Source organism: Rhinoderma darwinii, chromosome 1 (genome assembly GCF_050947455.1).
Source record: "Rhinoderma darwinii isolate aRhiDar2 chromosome 1, aRhiDar2.hap1, whole genome shotgun sequence".
Lineage (NCBI taxonomy): Eukaryota > Metazoa > Chordata > Amphibia > Anura > Rhinodermatidae > Rhinoderma > Rhinoderma darwinii.
In genome coordinates this window covers 215,412,974-215,423,164 of record NC_134687.1, presented here as the reverse complement: position 1 = coordinate 215,423,164, position 10,191 = coordinate 215,412,974, and the positions used below count along the sequence as shown (strand labels likewise).

The following is a 10,191-nucleotide window of genomic DNA, read 5'->3' as shown; positions in this document are numbered from 1 at the left end:
GTAAAGAAAAAGTAAGTCTATTGAAAAGCATGCTGTCCTTACATGTTTAGTAAATGTAACTATAGTAGATATGTCCAGAAGAACCCCAATAATATGTTATGCACTTATAGCAATATTTTATTAGCTTCTGCTACGCTGCTTTCTGCTCAGATTACTCATAATATGGAACGGCATTCCCTAATAAATTCAGTTTCTGTACCTCCAAACATAATAAATTTATTCTATAGTGTTCTATGGTGGTCTAAGCTTAGTCCAATAGAATCACGGTTACAATACACCAGTTTTATATTCTAAAATGAATTGATTGACATGTATATCATCGTCTAAACTGGCCGTTTCTGTTTTGGACATGCTCGGTTTAAAAAAAAAAAAAAAGGATAACTGGCCAATATACTGGACGGCATGCCGGCGTCTCCAGCTCGTCTGTTTTAGTCATATATTTATTATAAACAGTATACACTGTTGATAGATATACCAATTACATTTTTTTCACAAATTTGAGGAACAGATTACCGGGTGGAACAAAAATAACAACAAAAGAACAAACTTGTTAACGAAATCGAGAAACAGCATTAAAACAACAAAGTAGACCAGTCATGTTAGCGATGCGCCACGGTTCACAACATTTCCCGAGCATCTGACAATGATAACTCCTTCATCAGCAAGGTCAGGATTCTCTTGTATGTGTCCAAAATGGTCTGTGCTGATGGTCTCTCTACTGGGTTCCTCTTCTTACACTCTGCGTGGATATCAAACAAGTGAAACCTAACAATGTCACTGCCCTTCACATGACCCAAGAGATAATCCGTTACGGCTGGGATCTTCCAAATATCAGTCTTCTCATCATATGGTGGCATGAGTTCATTGGTAAACTCCTTATCAGACCCATAAGGCCACAGTTGTTCTGGAGCGACAAACTTCCCAGTAATTTCTCGTGGACCACATTTGATTAAAAGTCCTTTTTCCTTGTCCATCAGAGGTAGAGCGTCCAAATCATTTGCCACCAGGCGGAAATCACTTGTTAACAGATACTGAGACAGTACTTTGTCCAAATCATTCGAGTCACACATAACCAGTACTCCAAGGGGACTATTGTGCAGGTAGCGGATAATACTTACATAGTCTATGGCGAGCCCCAGTCGATTTTGCCAAGTGTTGAAGTGTTTGTATTGAGGAAGGTCAAATGTGCTGTCTAAGTTTTTCAAAGATCCCAAAGGATGATATTCGGTTAATATACTGTAATTTTCCTCGCAATAACCCACAAGAGTAACTACATGCCTGCTCTGTAGGGATTGCAGCATCTGTAATCCGTGAAGAAGGTCATCTTGTAAACCTGGTATTGTCAGCTGAGACAAAGCCACTTTCATTTCTTTCCACTCTGACAAATATACCTAAAGAGAAAAAATACTATTGCTCATTTTAAAAGTCTGATTCTTCAACTATAAAAGGGTTCATTTAAATGTATAAGCTTCTCCTATCAAAGAGAACTGTACCACGGAATGCATACATAGCGATTTCTATACATAGTCCTCATCCATGGCCACACGCCATGTAAACCCACTGCATCACTTGTAGCGGTGAAATAGGCGCGATCATGTACTACTTTGCAATAACCTCTCAGACACCGTCCCAGAGACTCTTTTATGACCTTGGCTTGAAGCCTGAAACCGATGTCATGTTTAAGGGGATCTCTATGGATGTCCTACATCTAATGCAGGAAAACCTATTAAGATGTTCTCAATATACACCTCAAATTACTGGCTTTGATCAATAGGATAAGAAGTCTGCTCTGTTCACACCACGTCAGAGCCCCATGTTGGAGGTATAAGTCAGGGGGATTGCCTAAAGTATACCTCCGACGTATCCTGCTGCATAGGCATACAATGGGAAATACTGCTGTTAAAAGCACCCCATTAGATAAAATAAAACAAAGTATGTTTTTGTTTTTTTTACTGTATACCTTTGCAAGGAATAAAAAACAAGGTATGTCGATGCATAGCGGCTTGACATTTGCCAAAAGGACATGCTTTTGGTATACGGTGGGTGAATGGGGCCAATGGATAGCTTTATAGCTTTAACAAGGTGTGAACAGAACCTAAAATGTAATCATATGATGGTTTTATTCTACATAACAAAAATGCAAGCGCTTAATGTGTTTTTTATTTTTATTATTACTATTATATTTAAAGTATGCTAATTATTAATTGAAATTTATTTAAAGTCAATAAGAATTTTACTTCATTCCCGCGCAATCTTCCCCAATATGCTGTATGCCAAGTGATGATGTAACTAATCGATCAAGGCCAGAACTATTGCAAAATGCTGTACATTTATCTCATACGGCGTACATTCTAAGTGTAGCGGAAGTTATGTCCACATTGTTTATATGGGGCAGTGTGAATATTTTTCAGTACTGCATGAATAGCTTTAAAAAAAAAAAAGGTAAAATCTGAATAATCTGTTTGAGAAAATGCTTTTTATCATTGTGTCATTGCGCAATAATAAGAACATGTGACAAGAAATGTGAATGCGCTACTTATATAAATAAGTCTTTCCCACTAGCCTTGAAATCATGATGTACTTGGAAGAAACCCAACATTTAGCACACTTTGGAAATTCACAGAAGAAGCGGTCATAGACTAATAGCTTTCCGAATGACACCAGTGATTGATCTAGAATAGAACAGTTTCCCACATTAACGTGAAAAGGACGAACATATTAAAAGGAAAACAAAAAGAAACAGCCCAGTGGATGAAATTTCCAGTGTAACACCTGATACTTACCAACTAGAAAAATAAAATGTGCACGGTGAACCTGGCAATGGTACCGTCAGTATTGAATCACTGGATAGCGTGTTAAATGGACGCTATATTTCGATTTGAATACTATGTTTTCCGATGTTGAAGCAAATTGTCAATGAAGCCAGACAGGTACACGTGAGCTCATGGGGTAAAAGCGCTGACACAGAACATTACTATACAGAACACCAAGTGTGCTGGGGTAAAGTTTAGTTATCGCCATATTGCTGAGGGTATGTTCACATGTAGAAAAAGAAGTGGCTGAAAATTACGGGGCTGTTTTCAAGGGAAAAAAAGCCTCAGAATTCAAGGCGTTTTATGAGGCTTTTTTTTTCATTCGAAGCTTCTTTTGAGGCGTTTTTCATAGTGTCAATGGAAAATCCGCTCCAAAAACAGCAGCGTAAAAATACACCTCATGTGAACAGCACGGTGTATTTCCTATTGAAATCAACGGGAAGCTGTTTGTAGGCGCTTTGCTAGTGTTTTTCGAGGCGTTTACGCTCAGAAATAAGCCTGAAAAAAACTACGTGTGAACATACGACACGATTTACACTGCGTTTGCGGTGTACATTCAGTGTATGTGTCTGGAAAGCTCTGACCTGATGTATGCCAGCAGACTATTCTTTTGGCATACATGAGGAGGAATGTATCGGTATACCTTTTTATTTTTACTGTATTCAATTTCATAGTCGAACTAATCCAGTACAAAAAAAAATGTGGTAGAATTTTGTTTTACAACGGAAGCCTATGCATTTACAGTGGCATACGTTGGAGGCTTTTGTCGGAGGTGTACATAATAATCCTGACGTATATTTCGCCAAAAAGATCAAACCCCTTGTGTATGGAGCCTAAACATTTTGGCCATGATTTGGTTCTGCCAAGGAACAGCAGTGATGTGATGTAGGGTCTTGGAATAAGGATCAGTGCACTTTAATGGGTGCAAGTGGTGTGACCAGTAGGCCATGCTATGAGAGTGAAAGGAAGACTACAACAGCTGCCGGAAATCTGCAAGCAACATGGACAGAAACCACATGCTAAATGTGACTCGCAAGCCACAGTTTGAAGAAACGATGACCGAACAGAAAGAACAAATCAGTCAAAAAATGTTATCAACATTTCTGTTGTTTCACATTAAAGGCTATGTACACCTTTGAAGGGCAAATTTATTATTTTTTTTTTAATAAAAAGATTAGGCGGTGTGATTAGTGCAATTTTCTAAATAGTTTTTATTAAAAATTAGTTTTACTTTTTGAGATACAGCTGTTCTGTATTCTCTATACATAGCAGCTGTATCTAAATCCTGCTCCTGTCAGGTTTGCGGGACTGACGGGTTGAGTGTCAGCGGGTCCTGCGTGTGTAATCTGTCACATCTAAGTTATGAACTTAGATGTGACAGATTACAGGTGGATCCAAACTGAACCCATCAGGTCCGCGGGACTGACGGATTCAGGTCATAGCAAACGATATAGCTGCAGCTGTATCTCAAAAAGTCATTTTTAATAAAAACTATTTAGAAAGTTGCACTAATCACACTGGCGGAACTTTTTATTAAAAAAAATTGCCCTTCAAAGGTGTGCATAGTCTGGACATTTGACTACAGACAGAGTATGAATCTCTGTTTTCACAACAAATTATGATATCACCTTTTTCACAGCTCCTTCACCCACAAGCTTTAGTCTGCGGACCTCCTTATGAATGCCCTCACAGGTCAATCGTGCAGAGCAATTCTTCATGCTGCCAATCTTGAAGTAACCTTGAGGACAAGTACTGGGATCTGCATGTGGGTAACTGGTTGACACATAGACGTGTTCAAGGTAAACATAGAGCAGCACGTTTATGAAAACCACTGTGAAAAGGAGCAAGATTATAAGCAGCAGAAGACAATTCCAGTTGGCATTCTTTTTACTACCATATCTTTTATCCATTCTACTCTGCCTTAGAAGATCTTGTTACATCCTAGAACAAAATAAAGAGAGAAAATGCTTTAAAACACAATGGAAAAAGTACAACAACACCCTAAATGTATCAAACTTACTACAAACGATGTGGGGCAAATGTTAAAGGCCCTTTAACATGGGCCAATTATTAAGCAAACGAGCCTTCACAAAACGCTCATTCCCAATCATTGCCCTGGGAATGCGATCAACAGGGCAGCGATCAGCCGATGAACGATCAAACGCTCGTTCCTCAGCTGATTGTATTGTTTTTGCTGCAAGAAAATGTTGTAGTCGGTGGCACATCTCCCTGCGGAGACGCGCAGCCAACATGATAGAAATGTATGGGCACGAGCGATTGTAGTAACGATCGCTCGTCGACATACTAGCTCCTCGTGAAAGGAACAAACGTGCATGTTAGATGCCCGATTCTGTCTTCCCATAGGAGATAAGCCGCTATCAGTGGTGTCTGGCTTTAATCCCCTCTCACCATTGTGATAAACATGCATAGCCAAGCGGTTAAGTTAATAGTGGAGTCGTAAGAAATAGCTGTGTAAAATGTATGGGCATCTTTAAAAGGGTTGTCCAATTGTGACCCCCCCCCCCCTCCCCTCTATGTGCCACAACGGAGAGCTGTTATGTAAGAGCAGTTCCCGCTCTGGTGGACCCGGCAGGACCTTGCACTACATGGGCTGCCATTCACTAGTGGCTGACCGCAGCTTCTGCCAGCGATAACAGCTGATCGCCCGGAGTATGAGAAGCCGGACCTGCGGCAATGAGCCAAGCTTCTTTTTTCTAAGAAGTTATCTTCATGAGACAACCCCTTTAAGTTTATCCTTTTCACTAAATTTCCAAACATTCATAGAGCTGACATATACAAGACCCCTCTGAGTGACTGCGCTATTAATTCCATCAACAACAAAAAAAAGGAAACCTTACCAAACTAAGACAAATGGAAATCATTAGCAACGGAAGCATTACCACTCATATGGACAGTGACATCAAGGGCTTTTCCAAGACAGGATTCCCAGGCCAGAGAGCTTGCGTTGCTCTGGCCAGGGACTCCATAGTTGAATGCTGGAGCAGGGGGCTCACGGTTCCCTGCTTCAGCATTGGTTTCAACTGTGTCCGTGTCCTGAGGATGCAGATACAGTTGAGACAGGGACATACCACCGGCCGCCCGGAATCCGGGACTTTCCCGCTGAATCCTGGACGGTTGGGAGGTATGCAATAAATGGTGCCATGAAAAACCACAACTTGTCCCTCAAAAATTAAGCCCTCATCCAGCTTTATGGACAGAAAAATTAAAAAGTAACGGCTTTTGAAAGGTCGAGAGGAAAAAACGAAAATCAAAAAAATGGCTGCAGTGGGAAAGGGTTAAAGGGACAATTAGACACACACACTCAGGCTAATTAGCGGCCACCAGGGGGAGCTTTCTGAATATGTACCGTATTTATATTGCTCTCATTTACTTCAATAGGAGCTGTATAAATGTGTGCAGCGAGTTCTCCCTTGTGGCAGAGGTTGGCAGCCATCATTTTATCGTTGTATGAAGAGAAGCGCTGATAATCGGCGGCACTCCTGTTTAATGGGATCACTGATGGCGCTGTTAATGGAGCCACTCACTGAACATGCTGCATCTAAAGTCTCCCAAGTCTCCTTACATCTAGGCCCCTATATGTAAAGGGAACCTGTCTCATCTACAACATGCTCATAGTTAATCGAGCGGGCACCAAAACCACTGATAGCCTTAAAAACTGGTATTTCCCTCAGTGTGCTGACCATACAGCGACAGCTGCTTGCGACTGACCTGAAGTGAATCCAGTCTGACAGCTGGTAAGTGCTTTTTTTTCTAGTGGGCTAAAGGACCTTTGATGACGTCATGCCCATGTGACCAGACTCTTGTGTGGGAGGAGCAATTCAGGAGTTTGCTAGAAAGTGTGTTGTGTTGTTTCCCCCGTTTTTTGTGCAGCCGCTGCAGATCTTCGCGCTGTATACTGGATTTAGCCCACTAGGAAATAGTTACAGCTGCAATGCTCTGCAGGGACTGGCTGCCCTGTCCTCCTTGAGAGGCAATGTATTGTAGGGACTGGATGCATTTGAATACAATGCTCTGCAGGGACTGGGTGTTCTATACTCCTGGAGATGTAATGCTCTGCAGTACTGGGTGTTCTATACTCCTGGAGATGTAATTCTCTGCAGGGACTGGACTTTGGTTGTTCCATCCTCCTGGGGATGCAATGCTCTGCAGGGTCTGGGTGCCCTCTCTTAGGCAATGTATAGTGGATACTGGTACGTTTCAATGCAATTCTCGGCAGGGACTAGGGACTCTGGGTGCCCTGTCCTCCTGGGGATGTAATGCTCTGCCTGGACTAGTGAATCTGGCTGCCCTCTCTTGCTAGAGATTTATATTAAGGGACTGGTATACTGGAGGGAATGTAATGCTCTGCATGGACTAGGAAACAAGGATACAATGTTCTGGGCAGTGAGGGTAAAACTATGCAGTGTCTAGGACTAGTGAGGGTTCTGCGGTGCTTGTTGCAGTGCTCTGCAGTGATCAGAACTAGTGAGGGTTCTGCACTGCTTTGTGTAATGCTCTGCAGTGTCCTGGACTAGTAAGGGTTCTGCGGTGCTCGTTGTAGTGCTCTGCAGTGTCCTGGACTAGTGAGGGTTCTGCAGTGCTCGTTGTAGTGCTCTGCTGGGTCCTGGACTAGTAAGGGTTCTGCGGTGCTCGTTGTAGTACTCTGCAGTGTCCTGGACTAGTGAGGGTTCTGCGGTGCTCGTTGTAGTGCTCTGCAGGGTCCTGGACTAGTAAGGGTTCTGCGGTGCTCGTTGTAGTACTCTGCAGTGTCCTGGACTAGTGAGGGTTCTGCGGTGCTCGTTGTAGTACTCTGCAGTGTCCTGGACTAGTAAGGGTTCTGCGGTGCTCGTAGTACTCTGCATGGTCCTGGACTAGTGAGGGTTCTGCGGTGCTCGTTGTAGTACTCTGCAGGGTCCTGGACTAGTGAGGGTTCTGCGGTGCTCGTTGTAGTACTCTGCAGGGTCCTGGACTAGTGAGGGTTCTGCGGTGCTCGTTGTAGTACTCTGCAGGGTCCTGGACTAGTGAGGGTTCTGCGGTGCTTGTTGTAGTACTCTGCAGGGTCCTGGACTAGTGAGGGTTCTGCGGTGCTTGTTGTAGTACTCTGCAGGGTCCTGGACTAGTGAGGGTTCTGCGGTGCTTGTTGTAGTACTCTGCAGGGTCCTGGACTAGTAAGGCTTCTGCGGTGCTCGTTGTAGTACTCTGCATGGTCCTGGACTAGTGAGGGTTCTGCGGTGCTCGTTGTAGTGCTCTGCAGCGTCCTGGAATAGTGAGGGTTCTGCGGTGCTTGTTGTAGTACTCTGCAGGGTCCTGGACTAGTGAGGGTTCTGCGGTGCTTGTTGTAGTACTCTGCAGGGTCCTGGACTAGTAAGGCTTCTGCGGTGCTCGTTGTAGTACTCTGCAGGGTCCTGGACTAGTAAGGCTTCTGCGGTGCTCGTTGTAGTACTCTGCATGGTCCTGGACTAGTGAGGGTTCTGCGGTGCTCGTTGTAGTGCTCTGCAGCGTCCTGGAATAGTGAGGGTTCTGCGGTGCTTGTTGTAGTACTCTGCAGGGTCCTGGACTAGTGAGGGTTCTGCGGTGCTTGTTGTAGTACTCTGCAGGGTCCTGGACTAGTAAGGCTTCTGCGGTGCTCGTAGTAGTCTGCAGCGTCCTGGACTAGTAAGGCTTCTGCTGTGCTCGTTGTAGTGCTCTGCAGGGTCCTGGACTAATGACGCTTCTGCAGTGCTTGTTGTAGTGCTCTGCAGCGTCCTGGACTAATGACGCTTCTGCAGTGCTCGTTGTAGTACTCTGCAGGGTCCTGGACTAGTGAGGGTTCTGCAGTGCTCGTTGTAGTGCTATGCAGGGTCCTGGACTAGTGACGCTTCTGCAGTGCTCGTTGTAGTGCTATGCAGGGTCCTGGACTAGTGAGGGTTCTGCAGTGCTCGTTGTAGTGCTCTACAGGGTCCTGGACTAGTAAGGGTTCTGTGGTGCTCGTTGTAGTGCTTTGCAGGGTCCTGGACTAGTAAGGGTTCTGCGGTGCTCGTTGTAGCGCTCTGCAGGGTCCTGGACTAGTGAGGGTTCTGCTGTGCTCTGCAGGGTCCTGGACTAGTGAGGCTTCTGCAGTGCTCGTTGTAGTGCTCTGCAGGGTCCTGGACTAGTGAGGGTTCTGCAGTGCTCGTTGTAGTGCTCTGCAGGGTCCTGGACTAGTGACGCTTCTGCAGTGCTTGTTGTAGTACTCTGCAGGGTCCTGGACTAGTGACGCTTCTGCAGTGCTCGTTGTAGTACTCTGCAGGGTCCTGGACTAGTAAGGGTTCTGCAGTGCTCGTTGTAGTGCTCTGCAGGGTCCTGGACTAGTAAGGGTTCTGCGGTGCTCGTTGTAGTACTCTACAGGGTCCTGGACTAGTAAGGGTTCTGTGGTGCTCGTTGTAGTGCTCTGCAGGGTCCTGGACTAGTGAGGGTTCTGCGGTACTTGTTGTAGTACTCTGTATGGTCCTGGACTAGTGAGGGTTCTGTAGTGCTCTGCAGGGTCCTGGACTAGTGAGGGTTCTGCTGTACTCTTAGGGTATGTTCACACGGCCAAATTTCAGACGTATACGAGGCGTATTATGCCTCGTTTTACGTCTGAAAATACGGCTCCAATACGTCGGCAAACATCTGCCCATTCATTTGAATGGGTTTGCCGACGTACTGTGCAGACGACCTGTTATTTACACGTCGTCGTTTGACAGCTGTCAAACGACGACGCGTAAAAATACAGCCTCGTCAAAAGAAGTGCAGGACACTTCTTTGGACGTTTTTGGAGCTGTTTTCTCATGGACTCCAATGAAAACAGCTCCAAAAACGGACGTAAAAAACGGCGCGAAAAACGCAGCGAAAAATGCGAGTTGGTAAAAAAACGTCTGAAAAGCAGGGTCTGTTTTCCCTTAAAAACAGCTCTGGATTTTCAGACGTTTTTGTTGACTACGTGTGAACATACCCTTAGTGCTCTGCAGGGTCCTGGACTAATGAGGCTTCTGCAGTGCTCGTTGTAGTGCTCTGCAGCATCCTGGACTAGTAAGGGTTCTGCGGTGCTCGTTGTAGTGCTCTGCAGCGTCCTGGAATAGTGAGGGTTCTGCGGTGCTTTTTGTAGTACTCTGCAGGGTCCCGGACTAGTAAGGCTTCTGCGGTGCTCGTTGTAGTAGTCTGCAGCGTCCTGGACTAATGACGCTTCTGCAGTGCTTGTAGTGCTCTGCAGCGTCCTGGACTAATGACGCTTCTGCAGTGCTTGTTGTACTCTGCAGGGTCCTGGACTAGTGAGGGTTCTGCAGTGCTCGTTGTAGTGCTATGCAGGGTCCTGGACTAGTGACGCTTCTGCAGTGCTCGTTGTAGTACTATGCAGGGTCCTGGACTAGTGAGGGGTCTG

General features: G+C 45.0%; 1 protein-coding gene across 2 annotated transcripts; it reads right to left on the bottom strand.

Moving 5' to 3' along the window:
• Nucleotides 1-422: 422 nt before the first annotated feature.
• On the bottom strand, nucleotides 423-6,647 carry POMK (protein O-mannose kinase). 2 transcript variants are annotated; one of them, XM_075861498.1, is made up of 3 exons: nucleotides 6,543-6,647; nucleotides 4,442-4,754; nucleotides 423-1,391 (listed from the first exon to the last, which is right to left on the bottom strand). In XM_075861498.1, the coding sequence occupies exons 2-3, from the start codon at nucleotides 4,721-4,723 to the stop codon at nucleotides 618-620; spliced, it is 1,056 nt and encodes a 351-aa protein (XP_075717613.1). In that variant the 5' UTR covers nucleotides 4,724-4,754; nucleotides 6,543-6,647; the 3' UTR covers nucleotides 423-617. The 2 variants fall into 2 exon arrangements, with proteins under 2 accessions (XP_075717613.1, XP_075717620.1); XM_075861505.1 differs by lacking the exon at nucleotides 6,543-6,647 and adding an exon at nucleotides 6,181-6,503.
• Between the last annotated feature and the right edge of the window lie 3,544 nt (nucleotides 6,648-10,191).

What these genes read in the sequence shown, in the direction of transcription:
- POMK (XM_075861498.1), bottom strand. Translation starts at nt 4,723, where the DNA reads ATGGATAAAAGATATGGTAGTAAAAAGAATGCCAACTGGAATTGTCTT. An exon ending in GTGAAGGAGCTGTGAAAAAG is followed by an intron (nt 1,392 to 4,441) that starts GTGATATCATAA and finishes TTTTCTCTTTAG; the next exon opens with GTATATTTGTCAGAGTGGAA.